General features: G+C 39.0%; 1 protein-coding gene across 5 annotated transcripts in view; it reads right to left on the bottom strand.

Moving 5' to 3' along the window:
• Positions 1–23,977, bottom strand: part of Sol1 — a 307,494-nt gene that overhangs the window by 131,322 nt on the left and 152,195 nt on the right. For all 5 annotated transcript variants that reach the window (XM_072299662.1, XM_072299661.1, XM_072299659.1 and 2 more), the window contains one exon: positions 1,493–1,673. In XM_072299662.1, coding sequence (XP_072155763.1) covers positions 1,493–1,673 — 181 coding nt within the window. The remainder of the gene's footprint in view (positions 1–1,492; positions 1,674–23,977) is intronic.

Below are 23,977 nucleotides of genomic sequence, written 5' to 3'. Positions count from 1 at the left end.
GAGACCCGTCAAGTGGGTTCAATAGCTGAAAGTATGAGGACGGCGGAGATTAAATCTGGCGCGAGGCCAGACTATGATACAACCAGCATGACCTGTTCACTGCGAGCGTGCCGGGTCTCGATTCAGTAACAAGTCAAGCTGTTTTCAACATTAATTCAAGCCCTCTGCGCGGGGGTGCACATCCGGGAGGTGAGGGGTGGTGTCCTTCGAAAAACTTCCGTCCTTCACTGCTCGGCTAGCGACTGAACCATGGAGACTTGAGGATTTAAAATTGTATTTTGGTGATAGATGCTTAATTTGAGTGTGAAATAGGCCACTAGACGAGGTCTTAGCTTAAAATAAAGCGGGAAAGCTCTAATTCGTTCGTATTACAGTCGCTTAACCGTGTTCTATGTAGGCGCGTTTTTAAGTTCTCCGGAGTAGATGAGAACCATTCGGATGAAAGAACTCGCTTTTTAAAATTCTAACCATCAATCTTGAGAAAGCTACACTACTTACCGCTAGAAAAGTCAATTATATGTGGGAAAATGATTGGATTGCATTTTGCAAAAAGGAACCACTAGCATTGCAATGATGCTAAAATTGTGCAACTTCATCCTTCGCAATAAAATTGCGGAAATTGTGAAAAACTATGAAATTTAGATGGTAATTTTTGTCTTAAATTTACAGTTTTTAGCGAGTAAAATAGAAACTATTAAGGGATAATCGGGGTTTTCCTCCAAGACAAAAGAATTTGCACAATCTTAGCAACATTGCAATGCTAGTGGTTCCTTTTTGCAAAATACAATCCGATCATCATCCTGCGTGTTTTGATACCAGAAGCATTAAATGGACGTATTTATGCTAGAAGGAACTACGTGAAAGTGGAAAGATGGGGTGCGGTCGTGGCGAGCTGGATAAGAAAGAATGTAAAAGTGGATATCGTTCCTTTTGAGAAAATGGAAAAGCGGGATTTTACATTGAATCAAAAGGTACTAAGCGCTAACTCGTGAGCCGAGGGAATGGGAAAAGAGCGTTGTGGACAGGGCTCATGAGTTAAAGCCGAGCAAGAACAAAAATGGAGACAGCCTCGTTGCCGCGGACGTCACTGGCGCTTCAAAATCCCCATTCATTCTTATGGCCCTCATTTAACGAGCACACCCTATCTTCCCACTTGCACATACTTCCATTTGGCGTAAATACGTCCAAATAAAACGTAAAGGTTTACGTAAATCCGCGTAATAATATTGACTCTGAATTTTCAGGTGTTTCTAAGCTGTAAATTTAACTTTAGCTTAAAAAAGCCCACCAGGCAATAAATAAATAAATAACAACAAAAAAATACAGTTTTTTGCCGGTTTTTTAAATTTTGATAAATATAACTTTGAGCCCTTAATACTTCATGCTTCATCCGAAGTAAGGGGATTGAAAAAGAAAATATTTAAAAAATGTGTGTTAAAAAAGAATGCTTCATTTAAGGAAAAGTTCTGATTGTATTGCAGAGGGTACTCACTCAAGATGAGATTTGTAGATGTCAAAATCCTTGAAAGTTATTTCAACTATCTCGTCTTTGTGAGCGACGAAGGTGTATAGAAGGCAGTCAACATGTGAGGGGTACGGTTTCGGGTAATCTTGACTGCTGAAAACTCCGTATTCTTTCCCATATGTGGCCGAGAAAACCAGACAGTCGCAACCTGTAACAAATTTTATTGATTATGAGATTGAGTATGAGTAGAGAGAAATTTATCGTACACTATAAAAAATTGTAAAAACGTCTAAGTACCGAAGCAGGTGAATTTTGAGTGGTAGTTTGGGGGCATGTTCCGGACGAATGCCGCATGCCGCATGCCGCAAAGCGCCCGGGAAAAAGTATTTTGTTAGGTATTCTAGGTATTTCCTCCTGTATTTCTTGATTATAGAATTTACCAGTGATAGCGCGAGTATGGGGCGAGAGAGCGTGGATAAAGCCCTCCAAAGTTTTCTATCCCCCATCCCTTTTAAAGGTAATATTTTACCTTAAAGGAAACCAAAAATCGCGATGTAGGGTTATGCCTAATATTCCAAATTGCACAGCCCCTTGGCTAGGAAGAGGGAGAAACTCCCAAATCTCCAGTCTCATTTTATACACATTTTGCAGCCCCCTCCCCCCCCCCCAGGTTTAAGCTCAGTAGGATCCACCCACATCCGAAATATAACCAAAGTTGATTTTCATTCTCAAGTTCATCAAGACTACCGTTGAAAAAGTCGATATCGCCGAATCGGACTGATCGGAAAAAAGGGTTTCAACTTATCACCGAAAAAAAAAGTGAAGTTGATTCAACATTTTGGATGTAAAAAAGTTTGCGAGAACTCAGAAAATGCTGAATTACCCGCTTTAGCAGTAAGTGTCACATCTTGACATTGATAAAATAAGTGCAGTGGCGATTAATGCAGCATTTCGCAAGTTCTCGCACACTTTTTTTACATTCAGAATGTTAAATTAGCTTCACATTTTTATCGGTGATGTTTTTGCGATAGATCTCTTGCATTCCTGAAGTCAAATAAGGAATTCTAACAAAAATCCGTGTACATATTACAATATCACCCACATCATCATTTCAAGTCATTCTCGTGTCAAGCAACCGCGAATTCCCGCGTAAAGTCGGAGACAACATTCTAAATGAAACCGTTTCTCTGGTTATTACGCAAATAGAGCTCATTTCTTACTTAACGTAATCCTGTTTAGAATAATCGAGATTACACCGGTAGTAAGAGCCCTGTAAACCTCGCAAAAAGCTCATTTAAGGTTTCGAGGAATAGCATAAATTTGCGTAGTACTCAAGACTGTTGAAAACGTTTAAGCAGAGGTAAGAGTTGGGGCGCCATACTGCCGTGCTAAGGAAAACGCCGTATAGACCTTCAGTCGTTGCCAAATTTCCTCTGATAAAACATTAATTTCCGGGTAAATATATACATTTTTTTCTTTCGATCTTTCAGATAATTTTGTTCGCAATTTCACCTAATTTTCTTGAAAATTTCAAGTAAAAATATTCAAAACTCTCCGAAAAAATAAACATTCTATCGAAGAAAATTTGGCAACTCTCGAATGCCCATACGACGTTCTTCCTTGGCACGGCATCATAAAAAAACGTTAAGATTAAATTATCCGCGAAGACCCGAAGTGACGTCGGTAGGAGTGACTCAAGCCGGGAGTCGGAGGAATAAATATTTCAAGAAATCAGGGCAAACCCCCCCCCCCCCCCACCTAAGACTTTCTCCCGAGTTTAAACGACGGGAGGGGGAGGGCGGGCTACCGGTCCGCGGCACGACTCAGAAATTATTATGGAAAACAAATTAGCTATTTGCGAGGATTAAGTGTTCAATTGGGAATAAAAGAATAGATTTTTCTCACACTTAGACAATGAAAGCTCCGTAAATTATTCCTCCGACCAAGTTTCACCGCCGCCAGCCCTCGATGCGCTCCCCCCCCCCCCCCCCCCCCCCCCGCGGACGGAGTTTCTTATTTTCTCCCGGGTTATAACTTTCTCCCGCTTCTGATCCGGAGTCTCTCGTGTCGAATCTTCGCTCGGCCAAGCGATTTTCCCTCCCATTTCCCCCTCGAGTTCATATTAACTGATTTTATTTCACCTGATGTGCTTCGCTCTTCCGCGGGCGTCAACGGTCGCGGTCGACCGATTTATGTTTCCATCAGCGTGCTGTAGGTATACAAGAAAAAAAGTTCCGGGCTACCTGAACATAACGTCCGTTCCAGGCTCAGGGCTGAAAGTGCCGTATGGCGCACGGTGGATCGAGTCAATGGGAGAGGTCGGACAAAATTTGGAAACTTTAAAGGCTTATAACTCCGTTAAAACAAAACTTTTAGATTTTAATTGTGGTTCCATTGGTTTCTTCGTGAACTTTTCTTGCAGGAGCACCCCTCAAAATTTAAAATCTGACGAATTAAACATCAAAATTTGAAGTTTTACAATTAGTCAAAAATTTCATGTCCGACCTCTATGATCGACTCGATCCACTGTGTGGCGTCGTGGTTTCGACTCTTGCAAGCAATGGGTACACTGGAAGAAAAACACATTGGATCTAGAGTCCAGACTCTTGAAAACATCTTGTACAACATATTGTAAAAACTGAACTAAATTACAAGAAAAAAAGAGAAAAAAATACATAATTCCTACACATTTTCAAAACCCTCATATAGTTGTTTGCGCTCCTCAAGTTTCAGTTAATTCATCATTTGTGTGTGTCTTAGCTTTGTGGGAATATTGATGGATCCAAAAATTTCGTTCTTCAGAGTCTATACTTTGTTCCTGCTCTTATCCCAGGAACATTCAACAGAGGATTTTATTATGTTGTACTAGCTATATCATGCCAAAAAAAAAAAAAAAAAAAAAAACCCTTTGACCGGCTGGTGGAAGAATTCCGTCGTTCTACGTCACACATAAACCCGATCCCGCATCTCATTCTTTGTACTTTGCAAAGCGTCTCGCGCGCTTACATGAATATCTCATATCAGGATCCTGCTTCTAGGTCTCAAAGGGAAGGATGCCCAGACTTTCAGCGGCTTCTTAGACTCTACTGATAATTGAGCGTTGCCAATTTTGCCAATTTTTCCGATCCTTTTTGGACTTTATCCCGTCATTCTGAAGAAATTGTGCATGTATCGTTTCTTCCCGGACGGAGGAGCCCAACTCCCCTTCCAAGGTTGGAAAATGAACTCGAACAGATCACTTTCTTTTTTAAAAATTACAACTATGTGATTTTTGCTCGAAATTTTGCTGATTTTTTCGTATGATAAGAACACCTGGCGCACAAGTTTGTCCAGTACTTGTGGGTTTCACTTTTGAGCCGGTGTTTTCCGGTTCGTAAAACTAACCACTCGGTTTTGAAATCTCCTCGACAATCTGTAAAATCTCAAAATGATATTTTTCTTTGAATTTTAATGACAAGATATCTTAAATAATGTCAGGGAGAATATTTTATGTTAATTTTTGGAGAAATACATATTTCGTTTGATCTCAACCCGAATAATATTTCATCATCATTAGTTCCTAAAATTTGTTTGCCGAAAAAAGGGGGCATAACACAATCGCATGTTTTGCAATATTTATGAACTCGTGTTTACATTGCCGTTTACAGGTTATGACTATTTCAAACTCTAACATATTCTACTTTGGAATCGGACGTATTTCTTTCAAACGGACCTATGTGCATTATGACGTGAGCCCTGTTATGCGTGTATTCTTGTGGGTCTCAGGGCTCATGTCATAATGCACATAGTTCCGTTTGGCAGAGATATGTCCAATTGACCTTAGGTTGCGTGATTTTATCACTTATTGCGTGTCCATAGAAACAAAGTAAACTTTCATACGAAATTTACTGAATACTAGATTTTTGCATATGTCACCTTTTTCCGGAAATGTATCCAATTTGGAACTACAGTTTCTGGCTTACCTGTAAAAACACGTATGTGCCCAGGGAAACTAATGATACGTACGTTGTCTCTAAACTGAGCTAGAAATCGTGGATCCTAATTGCGAAACGTGGACCACTTACACTATACTTAAATCCACACGGAGAAAAAAACTTCGTGTGTGGGGCCCAAAGTTTAGGTCAATATGACCTAAACTTAAAACTTAAACTTAAACTTTATGAATCTCTGAAGTTTTCGGATTGAGCATTCGAACATTTAAGGTCCAGCTGCTGACGTTTGGATCACACATCTGAAACTTCAGTTCTTACATCTGAAGTACTTCGGTTTTCACATCCGAAATACTTCGGTCCTCACATCCGAAAAACTTCGGTTCTCACATCTGAAGTACTTCAGATGTAAGAACTGAAGTTTCAGATGTGTGATCCGAACCTCGACAGCTAGACCTTAAATGTTCAGATGCTCAATCTGAAAACTTCAGAGATCCATATGACCTAAACTTTGGGTCCCTCGCACGAGGTTTTTTTCTCCGTGCATCTGACGAAACTTTAAACACCTGAGTCACGGAGCTTATCTTCATTCGAAAATGAGTATTTTAAGATGATAACTGTGCAGTTTTGGCAACACTGTCTCCTCGATCCGGGAGTAGAGACCGGATCTGAGCGCTGCGCTGGCCCGAGGCTGAGTTTACAATCCGGCTTCCATATTTCCAAGCGATCATTTTTATATATTTTCATTTTCCGGGAGACATTTGAGTTAGCGCGACGACAAATCATAATGCTCAGCTCAACTTCCCAAACTTCTTCGTCTCAGTTCGTCTTCCACTGAGCAACGTTCAGCCTTGACGGCGCACAGTGAAACCAGCTTTAAGGAGAGGTCGGACATTAAATTTTCGGCTAAAATTTCAAATTTTGTTGTTTATTTCTTCACAAATTCAATTTCGATGGGCGTTGCTAAAAGGAAATTTTGTCAAAAACCAACGGAGCCACTTTTAAATTCTCTTGCTTCATATTTTCGATAGTATGATCTTTTGAAGTTTCCAGATTTTGTCCAATTTCTTTCAATGACTCAGTCCTGTGTGCGGTGTGGCAGGAAACCCTCATTCCGGTTAAATATAACCGGTTTTTATAATAAAGTTTCAAATTTTGTTGTTTATTTCTTCACAAATTCAATTTCAATGGGTGTTGCAAGACGGAAATTTTGCGAAAAAACCAACGGAGCCACTTTTAAACTCTCTTGCTTCATATTCCTTCGAAAATTCGATTTCAAGGGGTGTTGCTAAAAGGAAATTTTGTGAAAACACAAACAAAGCCACTTTTAAACTCTCTTGCTTCATATTTTCGATAGTATGATTTTTTAAAGTTTCGAGATTTTGTCCAATTCCTTTCAATGACCCGGTCCCGTGTGCGGCGTGGCAGGAAACCCTCATTCCGGCGAGTGACATAGTTTAATCTTTCAGACGGTTTAAAAGCTCCAAAATGTGGAGTAACGGAATTTTTTCCGGAAGACAATTCTGCGCGGCTCCGTCCGGATGCCCCTGTGCATCAAATTTTAATGGCCAAGACCCCGCGGGGAGACCAATTCCTTGATGGCCTTAATGCGTTCAGGAGTTGAGAGAATGTTTGAACATCGAATTTTGCATCACTTTGGAGATGAAAAATGAAATTAGGCGGGGTTTTAACCATAATGAAAATATTCGACTCTTTAAATGGGCCTGTTGCAAACTTCAGCTAGAGCAAAAAGTAGAGTTGTTCCTATAAGAATGACTCATAAATCACGCTGGGCGTATCGGGAAAGTCTCAAATACACTCCTGACTACACCTAGAAAAAAGATCGATAGAATTTACCATTTCTTCACTCTGTGTTTCACACAGCGTCAATTCAGAGTCAATTCTGCCGGAGGGAAGGTAAACGTTACTATATACTGGTACACGGTACAGGTATAACCATTCATCTGGCAGAATCGACTTTAAAGTCACGCTGTGTAAAATACAGCGTGAAGAAATGGTAAATTCTATCAATCTTTTTTTCTCGGTGTTCACAATTTGCCTAATAAATATGCGTCTTTTTGAGCTCATCTCTTCAAAGACGATACTACGGTACGGATGAACATTTCTTAAGAGGATTCGCTTCATCCAGCTCTTGCCCAATAGGATGCTACGCAACATTGAACCCGCGGCCGACGCTAACCCCCTCCCCCTCCCCCCCCCCCAAAAAAAAAACGCACCTGAAGAGACGGGATTTTATTAACTGGCATGTTTATATTCACATTTTCTTTGCCTTGATAAAGACCATGGTGCTTCCTCAAGATTCACGCCAGGAAGCGTCGCAGCCATGTTGATTATTTTTTTTTTTTTTTTTTTTGTTTTGTTTTAAAATTCATTTATTTGAATAAACATACAAATAAACATAGGATTTTACCGATTGCAATCATATCATCACTACTCTAAACTACGAATTACGCGTTTCTAATCTAATCTATGATTAAATCTAAGTCAATGCGAGAGAAGTAATCTCCGAGCCTACTTTCAATTAATTCTAGGTCACATACTATGTTGATTATTGTTCAGCATTTCAGTGCGCAAGGGTCGGATGGAACGACTACTCTTGCGCAATGTTCACCTGTGCCGTAGTATCATTTTCGAAGCGGGAGCTTTAAAAAAACGCATATTCCTTACGCAGATTGTGAGAGTAGGAATGCGAATTGTAGACTTCCCCAAATTTCCGATACAAACAAGCTTTGATGAATCCTCACCAAGTTGACCTCATGTTACTCAATATCAATGCTGCTATACGTTATGGATTAATTTATTTTACGAAATCCCAAATCACGAAATTTATTACTTCTGAAAGAAAGAAGGAAAAAAACTCCAGAAGCGAAACGTACCGCGGCAAATCCCGTCCCTCCCGAAAAAAATTAAATTGTTGATTTAACAAGGCACTTGCTGAAAAAAGTGACTGCACTGTTCCAATGTAGATTTCACAACACAAAAATGCTTTGCCCGTGGTTAAATCAGCTTACAATAGTGGTTAAAGTAGCATTTTTTTTGTTGTGAAATCAACATTGAAACATTCCGCAGTCACTTTTTTCAGCAATTGAGTTGTTAAATCAGCAATTTAATTTTTTCCATGCTGCATAAAGTTAAATGAGGCATTCAACCGCAAAGTAAATCTGAACCTTACAAAGCGCACACATAAAATAAAAATCCGTAAAAAATTAATGAAGCCGTTAATTCGAAAAGAATCTTGTTTATAAACCACTATACAGTCGGCAAAATCTGCTCACGAATAGAACGGATTTTTGTGTGAGGCTGCTCGTGGTCTACACGACGAAAGTTAACACTTTAAACGCAGTCGTGCGAGAAGAAGCCCCGGGTACGAGCGGGTGTCTGGGCGGGCGGAGAGAGTGAGCGGCTAAAAGGCTGGATATAAAATCAAAGGCGATGAATTTACGGGAAATGGATAGGGGAGGGGCCTGGGGGTAGGGCGTTCGCGTGCATAACGCTTCCCGAGCTACGTTACCTATTCGGCGCAACCCAGAAATCGCACTTTCATGCTGAGAACCGTCGCCGCGAGAGCGGTGATCTATTGGGCGTATTTCTGCCGAACGGAACCAAGTGCATTAAGACATGAGCCCAGAGACTCGTAAGGGTGTATGCATAACAGGGCTCAGGTTATAATGCACGTAGTACCGTTTGGCAGAAATACGTCCTATTGCTCGCTTTGGCTCTAAAAATACAAGGGCAACCGGTAAATTCTCTCTTGGGAACCTGCCGAAGACAGAAAAACCACACGTCGGTTCGGGATCGAGCTCCGGTGCAGCAGCAAGCATCCCATCTCTCAAAAATTAGATGTATGAGTGACGAGTAATGGAAAATATCCCCTTCCGGTCTCCGGATTTTTCTCTATACTTGGTATCCATTTGTGGCTATTTTCACTGTTTCCACGTTGTCGGAAATAAAACAGAAACGAAGTCGAATGAATTCATCGATTACTTATGTTTCAAGATGTCAATGTCCAAACGCATTAGATAATTTGCAGGTGTCTAAAATTAGATGAATTTCGTGTTTAAGTGGAAACTACTGAGTGAACTGAACATGAGGATACCCGCGATTCATGAATTGAGCAATCATTGGAGATGAAGGTGTGACAAAATGATCTAACCTGCTAAAATACATGTGTTTAAATGGGAAATGCAGCCAGATGACGTCACTAGGCGGTGCATTTTCTCACTTTTAAATCTATTAGTATACTATTTCCCATATCAGAACACAATTATAAAAAATACTGTGAAATCAGTTTTTTTAAGCACAATCGGTTATTAAGGTGTTTGCTGCGAACACCCTGTTTATCGATTCTTTTCCATAGGTTCAAATTGCATAACGATCGATATATCGCAAAGCACGCCACGCCACTGAGGGACATGCTAACTAAGGCTCATCAAGAAGTGGATCTGTTCCCTTTTGAACACAACTGATTGAAATATGTTCTTTTTGGGACGCAGCGTTGAAAGGAACCCAATACATTTTGTTCTTTGGCTTTCCTCGCAGTCCAGTGTCTCTAGAAAGCCCAGAAATTATAACATTGAACCTCGTTTATTTGCTGGTTTACTTTTAACTGCAACACCAGAATTATGTAATCAACTCGTTTAGCCGTCACGTGATCTCAAACGCTGCCAATTGGTCACCATTATTGACCGATTGGATTGAAAACTTCCGTGGCGTGACTAAAGAGTTCCACGCCTCTTTTAGAATTTCCGCCGATCAAATAGCATGTTTTTATCGTGTGGCTTTGATGTGTTTTGTTTCAATACAATATCGACAGCTTAACTCGGAAATCACAAAACTCAGTTTGTGACGTTGGAGACTTTCCGTTATACCTAACTTCTTGATTGAAAAACTAATCAACGCGATCCCTTGAAAAAGTCTCCAACTTTCCTCTTTCGTGAATAAAAGTTTTGAAAGATCGCTTTAGATATACTCGGTGTGCAAGTCTAGTCAATTGTGTGCTTGAAACGAATCAGAGAGCAGGATTATTTCACACGATTTTTTTCCGGTTGTTTTCCGCAGATGAAACCGGTTCAGCAAGTTTATACATGGCAAAAGAGCTTCAGGCCAAAATCCACGTTGGGTTTAGTGGCGTGGTGTGCTTTGCGACATATCGATTGGTTAACAGGGTACACATTAATAATCGATCTTTCTCCATAACTTTAAATGGGGAAATATCGATGATCGATCACTCACGCCTTGCCTCTGGTTCGGTTAAGGGGCCGTTGCCTCATATTTAGAAACTACGAGTTCTCTGCTCTAAATAAGAGGAACACGAGCCAAAGTAACATTGTTGTAAACCGTACAAGAAATTTTGTGTGTGAACGTGTGAGAATGTGTGATTAAAAAGGCGCAAAGTCACTTTTTCGAACTCTCAGGGAACCGCAATAGACTACATTAGCTAGCACAATGAACTTTCTTTTATTGAGGTTTAAATTACAGATGGAAGCTAGTTTCATGAGAGCTGAAAATTTCAGAAGTCAAATTCCGTATTATTTTATGGATTTCCGAAAGAAAAAATGGGGTTGGCACTTTTTGCTCCTAACGCCTCAATAGTGTAACTTTTTGGTGGATACAGTTGATGGCAAAGGGAGATAAATTACAATGTTTCCAAAAAAGCTCTTATTGATTTATTTTTCTTTTTTTCCAATTTTGTAAATTTTTTTAAAAATGTCAAGATTTTGTGGAGATAGCCCCCAACGTGCATTCCTCTTTCCGAATGTATTCTCATTGATTTGCATGCGGCTCAAACAGTGCTGTTTGATGTTGATATTATCTCAGCTCCGTCGAAAACTAGTCTTCTTGTACACATGTAAATTAGGAATAGTTACTCGATTTAGGCGAAATATTCTTGAATTAGCCACCATAAGGCTTTCCTCTTGTTACCAGAGTAGACTCGCTTGATTTAAGCAGGTTTCTGTTCGTTTGAGGGACTTTCTTTTCAATGCAGTTCCCGGACATTTCCAAGACTTTTCAATGACTTTTTGGGCATACCTCCTCATGGAAATGCTTTCCACGAACTCATTTCTGATGCTAGATCTCTTGAACTTCGAAGAATCCAAAAGTCAAGAATTTACAGGCAAAAGTCGTAAATGCATTCTTGTCGATGTACAAGTAAGTAGATATTTCGGCCAAAAGAAGGAATTGCAAAGGCTGTGCAGGGGGATTCCCTGAATTTTCAGGATTGGGAAAATTCTTGCCTCTATAAGAACACTTCAACGGTGTAAGTCGGCAATCGCATAACTCGGTTTGCGACGTCGCGGACTTCCTGTCATACTTTATTTTTTAAACGGAAAACTACTCAACCGGCAATTCTTTAAACCTGCCGTGATATTTCTTCTCTGTGCGAAAAAAATTCTTCATACAACTTCAAGGAGTGATGCCAATCTGTTCTCCTTTGAAAAAATAACATACAGGCAGAGATTTCCAGACACCGCAAACGAGATAAGTGATTGCGGACTTACGCCGTCGACTTGTCACGGTGTCACCCTTGGGCAAAATTTCCTCTCAGTGTCAGAGATTTCTTCAAAATTCATAGGGAGATCTGTCTTGCGGGGAATTCAAGTACATTTCTACTTGGATCAAGTAACTTTTTTCGACAGGAATTATTTTTGCTATCATAGGTGGGGTTATTTATTTATTTCCTCTAATTTTAGGTTTGACCCTAAATAATTAGAACCTGGTTTTTCAATTTTATATTTCAAATATATATAATAAATAATAATAATATCTTTATTTGTTGTTTGGCTTGCACATGGCTTCTACAAATGCGTCGAATTTTTGAAAACAAAAAACAAGAATATATATATATATATACACATATATACACGACAATGATTTCAACCTGTCCCATTTATAAAGTCGTTGATGGAATAGGGACATTGCTCAATTAGATATTGTCTGACCAGGGCATTGTGGCTTCGGGGCTCATCTTTAATTTTTTTCCTTATGTTTGGTGGTAGTTTACAGAAAAGGTTATGGCCTCAAGCCGTAATGCTCAAAATATAAATTGGAGGAATTTTAGGCTGAAAATTGACAGAGTGGCCGCGGCGGCCTTTTATTTTTTCCGCGAACCGCGACGAGGAGCCGGGCTGCGCTAATGTTTGCCCTGGCTAATCCGCCTTTGAGGCAGATTCACCAGTCAAAAGCCCCGACCGGAAAAAGGCAAAAAATCGCTAAAAGCACACGCTACGTGCTCTTGAATTTCTACCGCTCAAATCCGCCGCCTCCACCGTGCCGACCCGCCGCACACCACAACGACCCTTTCGTAGAAATCGGACATCATTTTTCTTCTCCTCTTCTTTTCACTAAAACTGCAAGTTTTAATGTTAGTTCCGTCATAATTTAAATTCAAAGGACTGCTACTAGTGGATAATGATAAGAGCAAACCAATAAAACTACTTTTAAGCCTCTGCGTTTTGTATTAATGAGGTTACTTGGACGACTTCTGGACTTTGAGACGGGCACAGAGCTGCCTCTCGTCACCAAAGGATCACTAATAATATCCTTTGGTTAGACTTTAGATAAACAACCCTTTGTCTTCAGTTGAAAGGTGAGAACAACAGAAGAAAAAAAGATGAAGAAGAAGAAAAAGGAAAATAAGAAAATAAGGGAAGAAATAGAAGAAGTAAAGAAAGAAGACAAAAAAGGACAAAGCAGAAGGAAAGGAAGAAGAAAAAGAAAGGTAGAAGAAAAAAGGGGAGAAAAAGAAAATACGAGGAAGAGGACTTACAGGAATAAGAAGAAGAGAAAAATATATTAGACAAGAAAAAGAAAGCAGTAGAAGAAGAATAAGAAGAAGAAGAAGGGGAAGAAGATAAAGAGGGAGAGAAAAAGAAGTATTGGAAAAGAAAGAGAAATCAGTAGAAGAAGAAGAAGAAGATAAAAAGGGAGAGAAAAAGAAGTATTAGAAAAGAAAGAGAAAGCAGTAGAAGAAGAAGAAGAGGAAGAAGTAGACAAAGAGGGAGAAGAAGAAAAAAGCAAGAAGAAGATGATGATGAAAACTAAGCCTATAAAGTTTCGACATCCAGTCCAATTTTTTACATCTTCTTCAATTTCCCCATTGCCTTGTCCCATTGAGCGCCGCGCCGTGCCTCACCGTGGCCAGGTAAAAGCGTGTGATAGGTGGGCGTCGCGGCCGCGGCGTAGGGAGGGGGATGGGGGAGGAGGGGCGGGCTTTGGCGTGTGGTATCCAGAAGCATCATGCTCGTGATGCGGAATAAGCATCGCCAGAAACTGCTCTTTTTTAAATTTTATACAAATGTTTGCGCGCTCCCTTCGCCGCACACCACCTCACGCAACGCACCCGGGCGGACGTCCAGGTAAACTCTTCAGCCCGATCATACGGTCAAAAAAAAAAAAATAAATAAAATAAATGCCGGAAACTGAGATGAATACCGTTAATTAAAAGTGCGCCGTGAGGGTAATCTCATTTGCTGATCGTTCGACTAATCATCTTCCTCTATCTATGATATAAAATCATGAGAGGAACCCGCACCGCATGATGCTTGATGCTTGAGGCGCTTCGGGAGGTTGGACCGCGAAGCGGTCAGGGGGCCCAACCCCCTAGTATTTTAAAAATCTAGGCGAATGTCACTTAACAAGACAGCAAAATTAGAAAATCTATTAAAACAAAAAATGGATAAATATAAATGCACGAAAAATGGGTGAAAAGAGGGAAAATGACACTAAAACGACATTGAAACATTTACGTCTTATTGAATTGGTTCTTAGGCCGTAATTTAAGCGCTGAGTGCCGCAAGGGCATTTCTCGGTTGCGGTTTTTTTTTTGTACAGACAACAAATTAGTACAAAATACACTTATAGACATTAATAAATGTCTTTTTAAGCTTAATATAACTAACTTAGGTTGCTGTAATAACAAGCTGTCGGCATGGACGAGTGAAACGCCTTCAATTGATGATATATGCAACACAGACATCCTAAGAGTACGAATAGTTGTATCAAGAAGTTTACATCGATACTGCTCGGCGTTTGGTTGTTGGAATATAAACACTTTGGAAAGGGACGCAAGGGATGACGTTGCACGAACATTCCGACATTGCCGAATTTCTTTTGATTAAATATCTGTTTAGGAAACTTGTGAATTTTTCTCACATGTTGTCACTTAATTTTTTTTGCAATATGTGATCAAGCCTATCAAATCAAACTTCGAGTATGAATGAGGCGCTGTCAAGAAGGGCATTTCTCGGTTGCGGTGTCTTAGAATCCTCGCCAATGTTTTATCCATTAAAATGGAAGCATTTATGGAATTCATTGACACTATACTGAATTTTCTTTATGATTTTACAATGCTGAAAGCTAAAAATGTCAGAAAATTCAATGAAGAATTCCCTCTTTAAAATATAAATTAGCTGTGACGATTTTAAGACACCGCAACCAAGAAATGCCCTTTCAGCGCTCAACGCCTTAGTTACCGATTGGAGGTTTCAATTGATTAGATTTTTCCTACCGGGCGATCATTTCTTCATTCAGAGCCTTTTATCTGGTCTAGATGTATTAAAAAAGACAACGCCCAGTTTTTAACAATTTTCTTGAGGATATCAGTACGAATCCGGGAAATTGCGTTTTGCTAATGGGTCTACATGAACTATATGGTAAAAGGAATTGAATGTGAATTGAACCGATTTTTTTTCCAAAATCACGTAGCTGCCAATCTCCATTTTGGTGGTAGAGGGGTTGGTTTTTATTTGTTTTCTCTGGTATAATTAATCGTGTCTACTTTCAAAATAGCCTTCTGAAGGAGTAGACATTTTTTGGAATTTGAAGAATGTCAACGAAGCGATTAAATCAGTTTTCCTTGTTTTTGTCGCTTGCAATTTTGGCATTCACGTGATTTGGAAAATAATCGGCTCAATTTCCTTTCGGCAGAGAATCGTTTTGAGAAAGAAGTCCTCGAGTGATGCTGCAGTCACTTAAAAATAAAAACAAATCAACAAAGTTCAATGCCGCATTACCCAGATCCTGGATTTCACTCCTTCGGTCCCACCGTGTGCCATCTGTTCCACTTTCTCCCGTGAGCTATTGCAGTGCAACGCGGTGGAAGCTCCCCGTTGCAGCGCCCGGGTGGGTATGCAAACAGCCAAACACCGAGGCCAGGCTGCCGGACCCCGGAATGCACCACCCGAAACCTCGCTCGAGAACTGCCGTGCTACGTAAGAACGCCGTACATACATCCGAATGTTGCCAAATCTCTTCTTTGAAAATATTCATTTTTGAGGAAAGTTATAAATGTGTTTTCTTGAAATTATGGGGCTTTTTAGATCAAATTACGCGCGAAATCCTCTGAAAAATCGGAGGAGAAATATTCACAAATTTTCCTGAAAATTTGTGATCTGTCGAAGGAACTTTGGCAACGCCTGATGGTTCATACGGCGTTCTTCCTTAGCACGGCAGAGAGGCGGTGGTTGTGGGGCGATATGGCAACAGCGCGGGGGCTCACACGAGGGCATAGCTCATGAAAAATTCGGACGGCATCCTCCCGGCTCCTGCATAAATTCGTCCCCGGCCGGCCTCACACTTGTGCGGAAGGCGGAGGGGATTATGGCCGTGGAGACGCGAGACGGCCCCCGCTGCAGCATTGTCATCGCGCAATCTTCAAGAAAGCTCCCGAGGAATTCGCTCGACGCGAGTTTTTGTTTCTTCACGGATTCCGCCGAAGCTACATTCATGCGAGGCTTGCAATTTGCATTTCTAGCATGTTGCAAAAGTTCAGACTGCAAAGAGGGGTATCGATGAGGGCTGTTTTTGGACCCAATCTGAATAGGCTGATTAAGAGACCATGTCAGAATCGAACTCAGTGGTTCGAACCGAGACAAAATTGGACGTATTTATGCTAACATGAACCAGAAATCCTCTTAGATAGAACAATATTAGTGAAAAGATTAAAAAGGTGGGAGACCTTTGAACTCCCATCAAGTTTTACTATGTAAGTAGGCTGTAAGCTATGAATGAGAGTGTGAATGGAGTGTGAAAGGAATTTTTCCTCAGATTTATTGTAAAAATCTAATAAATTTTGAATAAAAATTGCACAGATACATTTTAGTAAAATGAACCAATTGTTTGAGTCAATTTGGCTACCTTAAAATGGAGTTACGTTCCTTCGTACAGCAAACGACAATATGGTGTCTCCCAAAGAGAACAAAGGATAAAGAAGAGAGGAGAAGAAGGAGAATGCAAGATTGAGAAGGAGATGAAAGAATGAGGGGTCAGGAAGAAAAGGAGAAAAAGAGGATAAGAAAGGATAGGAGACAGAGAGCGAGGGTAAAAGAGATAGAAAATAAAATAAGTAAGGAAAGAAACAAGAGACAGTAGAAAAGGGAAGATAATCAGAGCAGAAAGATCAAGAAATTGGGAAAAGAAGAATAGAATGGGAAAGGAAATAGTAAATGATTGCAAATAAAACAAGCAGGAAGCTCCAACGCATTGGCGTCGGAGAGCGGCTCTGGGGGCAGTAGTTGTAGTCAAGAATGAGGGCCTAGACACATTTTGTCATTGATGTACAATCCGACAACTGTCGATTCATGTTTTGTAACTTAGCAGATTTACGTAGCCGGTGTATAAATGTGTATTGGGCTTTGATATGGCGAATACATGGCATTATCACTTGTTGTATACTTTTAATTTTGAAAGCTCTTTGGAGGTCCGCTTCCTAAAAAATCTCTGGTTGATAAGTCGTTTAGCGAGGCTGCAAAAATTTGCATTTTTATATCTGAAAGTGTAGGTATTGGTTTTTTGTATAATTGTTTTTTTGGATTGCTGGAAAAGTAACGCATACTTCTATAATTTAGGACTGAGTCAGGGAAATATAAGGTTCGTTAAATAGTAAATATTCCTAGTACCGTGTGACACTATTGTTAACGAAAAGTTTTTGCAACTTGTCAAAGAGGTTGTTGAATGATCTTCGAATAACTTTTGATGAGCTAGAGGTAATGGTTCTATCTGCAGCTCGTGGACTTCTGTACGATATTGTCCAGAATCATCTAAATTTTCAAAAAGTGTCCGCTTGTTCGATACCCAATTTGCTCATTCATGCATACAAGGAGAAGCGCATGAAAGCTTTAGCAGACATTTTGGAGATGAATCAAGAATTAGATGAAGAATTTATGACTTAAATCACGGCACCTTAATCACGGGATGACCTTAATTACGGCAACTATTTATTGTCCATGAGATGCAGATGGTTCCATTTCCCTAGCTCATCAAAAGGTATTCGAAGATCAATTTCATCAGCCACCCGTACGAACCACGTTTCTAGTGACCCGTACTTGCTTCGCACGTATGAAACATACAATCAGAGAAAACAGAATTCATCTTACAATAATCAATAATCAGTAGGACATGAATCGTTGCGATGTATAATACGACATTATAATGCGGCATTACTATTGTAATTCATTTTAATGTTTAGGGGCATTATAAATCATTATTGCCACGTCGGAATGAAATGTTGTAGACTGAATTGAAAAGCATGTTGGCAAAATTTATTATAAAAATAGTATAACATGTAGGTACATAACATAAAGGTAATACAAATTAAATGATTAGAGCGTGTATATTTCATTACATTATAGGTATATTACAATCATTTTTGTCATTGTTGGAAATTTTGATAGTTTGAATTTTGATAGTTGATAGTTGATAGTTTGAGAGTTGAAAATTTGGTTATTTTATTTAGTTAAGGTGATTCGATAGACGCCATATTTTGTGTCAGAATGGCATGCGACATATCCCATCAATTGGTTCCATTTTTTCATTTACTCATCATTTTTCTCCAATTTTAAGTTTCGCAATTCTGTTTTCAGGAGACTAAAGCACTCACTTATCAATTTGTATATTTATATTGAGTTAAGGGTAGAGACGTATTCCTCACCGGAATTGAGGAATGGAGGTGTTACAGTAAGTCCGGCATTAGGTTCCATTTCGACATCAGCGACGATCAACGCTACGATACTGGAAGCCAGTCTTCCGATATTAAATCCCTAGCGGGGAAGAAAAAAAATGCCTAGATTTCGCTAAAAATCCCTAAATCCCCAGATTTGCTCAAATATACTTAAAAAATCCCTAGATTTTGCAAAAAGCGCCATTTTTTTTATGAAGAATCATGATGTCATTCGATGTAGCGATTTGCAATATTTAAATCTGATTGGCTCGTTTGAATTTTGGCGCTCTCTGAAAGCAGTGCTAATCCAGACCAATAAAATGAAAGAATATTAGTTGATTTCTTATTATTAACAGGTTGAATGCAGTTGAATGTCAAGTACATCGAAGGACGCAATCGTTTTAATTTCCGGCTTATTTGCGGGGAAAATAGTGTTGCCAAAAAGGCCTACAAAATATAGATGAAAAAATGTTTTCGATTGTCGAAGCTAGAATTGAGGTTAAAAAGTTGATTTTTGGTAACTCTTGAACTATAGGTTAATGAGCTATAGATTGTGCATAGAAATTGCCAGTCTAAAGTTTCAAGAATGAGAAAATAATCAGCCCATGAGTGGGTCCAGAATGAGGGAGAAGGAAAAGTTGAAATAATTTTACTGGAAGGAGGGATAAATGAGGTACTCACCGAATTTATTCGTACAGAACATTCAAAAATCCCGTGAAAAAACAGCTCACAAATAAAAGCAAATTGCCATAGAAACTTCTTCACGAAATCACACACACAACGAAGAACGAGGCGCTACAGACGAGTCCGTCCAGGACAAGTTAAAAAATTCCCATGAGCCGAGTGCCGTAGGTTAAGGGCCCGTTCGCCAAAACTAATCGGAACTGTATGAATGAATTGCTCCTTTTAAAAATCAAAACAATATCGAATTGCGATATATTACACAGTTAAGATAGGGCTATGTCCTGTCGTAAGCGGCGACATACAGTCGATATCATTTCAATAATCGCCCCAATGGCCACGATAGTTGTTAGACGTTTACGGTTTCCCTGGTAACCTTTGTTTGCTATCAGCTGATATCGAGTAAATGACTAGGAAGCTCCAACCCAGTGGTTAAAGCTTCCTTAACCGCGAAAACTTTAAAATTCAAATTTTCAAATTTTGAACGTAAAGTACATTTTTTCCATCACGAGATAAAAGCACAAACAAGTTTTGAATTGTTGACTGTATCACCATGATTCCAAAAATACAATACACAACATAGCATTGACTAACAATAAAACAGTATGCAATAAAATAAAGTCATGACAAGGAACATAGCCGAAAATGGCGCCGATTCCCATCAACCAACGCGCGGTCTCTACAATGTAACATGCTGCATTGATACTCCCCAGCTGGGACCGTCCGGAATAGCAGCTCTAGTGCAAGCACCAGAGCCGCCCAGTTAGACAGCAATATTTTTAAAATATTTTAAAAATATGCACCTTATTTCAAAAATATTTACAGAAAATATTTTCTTCTTTATATTTTTAAAATATTTCAAGAATGTTTTAAAAGTATTCCAAAAATATTTTTCAAAATACTTTTAAAATATAAAATATGACATATTTTTGAAATATTTGTGGAATATTTTTAAAATATAAAATGTAAACATTTTAAAAATATTATAAAATATTATTTTTAAAATGTTTTAAAAATATTTTAAAAATATTAAAAGTAAACGTTTTAAAAATAATATCTTATAATATTTTTAAAATATTCCAAAAATACTTTAAAAATATAAAAAGTAAACATTTTTAAAATAATATTTTATAATATTGTTAAAATATATCATAATTATTTTTGTTAATATTTTAAAAATAATATTTCATAATATTTTTAAAATATTAAATTTTTTTAAAATGTTTGAATTAATATTATAAAAATTATAAGAAAAAAAAGAAATAATAACAATAAATAAATAACATAAATACATCGACATAAATTCAAACTAGAAAAAGGCCCAAATAATTAAAACTGGAAAAAGACGCAATTATAAAAAACGTTAATTTGGTTTTAAAAAAAAATAAATAAAAAAAAAATAAAAAAAAGAGAAAGTTAAAAAAAATGAGAGTTAAAAAAAAAGAATGAGTTAAAAAAAATGATACTTAAAAAAAAGAGATAGTTAAAAAAAATGAGAGAGAGTTAAAAAAAATGAGAATGAAAAAATTACATGATGAAATAAAAAACAATAAAAAAATAATAAATAATAAAGTCTGGTAAAATATCATAAGAATCCGTCAATAAACAAACATATTACGGACTCAGAGGCCTGCGATAGTTAAGAGATTGAATTTAGGGGCCCATCTGTAGGAAGCCTGGCTGGTCTGGTGGTAAAGTACTGGACTACGGATTGCAACTCCATCCCGAGGCGTGGGTTCTAATCCCGACTAGGACGGCGCGGATTTTAAAGTAAGTCACAACTCTACGATGATCCACCACCTGGTAGCAACGCATATGCACGTTCGGAAGAACATTAGTACCAAACATATCACCTAGAGAGCGCGCACTCTAGGATGCAATACTTGTGCAATATTTTTAAAATATTCTTACAATACTTTGAAAAAATTCAAGAAATATTTTGAAAATATTCAAAAAATATTTTTCAAATTAACTGAGGTTAACATGAGTAGATTTTAAAAATAATATAAAAAGTTTTTAAAAATATTTTGTGAAAATATTAATTTAATATTTTTAAAATTTCTTAAAAATATTTTTTGTCTAACTGGGTACGTTCCTTCGTACAGCAAACGACAATATGGTGTCTCCCAAAGAGAACAAAGGATAAAGAAGAGAGGAGAAGAAGGAGAATGCAAGATTGAGAAGGAGATGAAAGAATGAGGGGTCAGGAAGAAAAGGAGAAAAAGAGGATAAGAAAGGATAGGAGACAGAGAGCGAGGGTAAAAGAGATAGAAAATAAAATAAGTAAGGAAAGAAACAAGAGACAGTAGAAAAGGGAAGATAATCAGAGCAGAAAGATCAAGAAATTGGGAAAAGAAGAATAGAATGGGAAAGGAAATAGTAAATGATTGCAAATAAAAAAGGGTCGTTTTGAGAAGGACGACGAGTGCGATCTTTAAAAATGCAAGAGAAAGTGGTCCGTCCTAGAGTCTTTTTCTTGAAGTCACAAACGGGAATAAAGATCACATAAACTGGCAGTTGTTCGTAATCTTTGATCGGCTCATTCTCAAATTCCTTTCTCCGTCCCTTCTCTCATTCCGTTTGTTCCTTGTCGAATCCATTATTACCCGACCCATTCCACCTCATAATCTTTGCAATCGGTGAAAATGTAATCTTTATTCCCGTCTGCGACACTGCGGAGGCCTAAAATACGGGAACCAATCAGAAATGGATCCACATTGCCTTGACTCTCAGTACAAAAGGGACTCTAGTCCGTCCACCCGTGGAGAAAATACCCGAAAACCCTTCTCAACATGGCATCATCGGGCACAAGAATTGGCGCGTGAGACCTGGCTTAAGGAGCGATCAGTGCGAGAAGTGGCGGGAGCGAGCCCCGGGGGCGGGGGGAGGTTGCTCGATTTCGGGATGTGGATGCGGACTATCAAAAGTGAAACAGAAAATACGGAGCAAACGGAGCGGGGGCCCTTCATAAGTCAAAAAGCTCTCGAGATAGACGCCGTGATAGGATTGATCGAGCTCCCAGGCCTCCTAGAGCCTCCACTCGCCATCCAACAATTAGCACACGCAAGCGTTTTTCGAGATCACCTCCCGCGGGATGCCAGGTTTCCGTCCTATTTTCCGGATCGCTTTTCCCTCTCTTGTTTCCCTCTGGAGCACTCTCGGGTAACAGTTTCACTGGAAAAAGTAATATGCTGTTTTAGCACCTACACTGAAAAAAAGATGCTGTATGGTAGAGTCCCTTTATACTGAGAGTCAAGACAATGTGAATCCATTTCTGATTGGTTCCCGTATTTTAGGCCTTCACAGTGTCACAAACGGGAATAAAGATTACATTTTCGCCGATTGCAAAGATTATAATCTGGAATGGACCAGGAATTACGGGTTCGCAAGGAACAAACGGAATGAGAGACGGAACGGAGAAAGAAATTGAGAATGGGCCGATCAAGATTACGAAAAACGTTCAATTTCTGTAATCTTATTCCCGTTTGTGACTCCATGAGGGGGTGTTGTCTTGACTCTCAGTATAAAGGGACTCTACTGTATAGTAACATCCCGGATGTTACGGTTGTTAAAAAATGTGCAACAATTCTTGGATGTTGCTATTAACACTTTGGCAGTTAACGTAGCATGATAGGATGTAAAAGTAACATCCTAGGTTGTTACTTTAACAGCCAGAGTGGTAATGACAACATCCAAGAGTTGTCGCACGTTTTTGAACATCCAGGATGTTAGTACAGCACCTCTTTTTTTCGGTGTAAGATGTGCAAAAATGTGATGATGATTCGGAGATGCTGCCTTAACTGCCCTCGCAATTAATTTTACGTCCTGTGAATGTAAATTTAACTGTGTTCACAGTCAAGGCAGCATATTTGGATCACCAGACAAATTTTTGACATCCTGGGTGCCAAAAGAGCATACCATTTTTTTCAAAGTTAGTCTGAAAAACTCGGAGTTTCCATCTCCGGGCATAGGTCGGATGAGGACGTATGAGAAATTGGAAGAAAGAGAAGGAGAGGAAGAAAAACGAAGATAAATATAGGGATAAGACAGGAGGAAAACAATGAGAGAAAGCAGAAAGAAAATGCAAATAGGGGGGAGAAAAAGAAGAAAGAGGACGAAGGAGAAGAGGCAGAAGAGGAGGAGTCAAAAGAGACAGAGGAAAAAGTATAAGGCTAAAAATAAAGAGACTAAAGAAGAGAGAGGAGAGGAATTAAAGAGAAAAAAGATAACGAAGAGGGAAAAGAGGGAGAATACAAGAATGAGAAGGAGATGAAAAAGAAGAGGGGTAGAAGAAGAAAAGGAGGAAAAGACAGAATAGGAGACAGAGAACAAGGGTAATAGAGATAGAGAATAAAACAAATAAGGAAAGAGACAAGAGATAAAGGAGTAGGGAGGGTAATAAGAGAAGAAGGATCAAAAAAGGGGGAACAGAAGAATAGAATGGAAAAGGAAAGAGTAAATGAATGCAAATAAGAATTGGGGGAAAAGAAGAAGGAAAATCGGAAATAGAAAAGAAGAGAGAGGGGATGAGGGAGAGGTCAAACTGACGAATCTTTTTTCATGACTTAACGTTCATGGCCTCCTAGAACCTCCTTTGATCCGAATGTGAACTACACGGGGCTTTCCAAAGGAAGGGGCTAGGTATTTAAGGAACGACTTTGACTACGGCCGTAAGACGTTTTCACCTACCCAATGTATAACGGGAAGCAAGTGGTAGGTAAATATCAATGCGTTGACGAGAACGGCTGAAACTCCTTCAATTTTTCGTATATGCAACACGGACATCCGAAGAGCACGAATAGTTGTATCAAGGCGCTGAGATAGACACTGCTTGGCGCTCGTTTGTTGAGGTACGAGGAAAAACTGCAGGCCGGGTTGAGAAATTGGCTCGAAAACGTCGTATGAACATTCCAACCCTGCCAAATTTCCTTGATAAAATTCACA

The sequence above is a fragment of the Bemisia tabaci genome, chromosome 4 (assembly GCF_918797505.1).
Source record: "Bemisia tabaci chromosome 4, PGI_BMITA_v3".
NCBI lineage: Eukaryota > Metazoa > Arthropoda > Insecta > Hemiptera > Aleyrodidae > Bemisia > Bemisia tabaci.
Note: the sequence above shows the minus strand (reverse complement) of the source record. Positions and strands in the feature narration are given on the sequence as shown.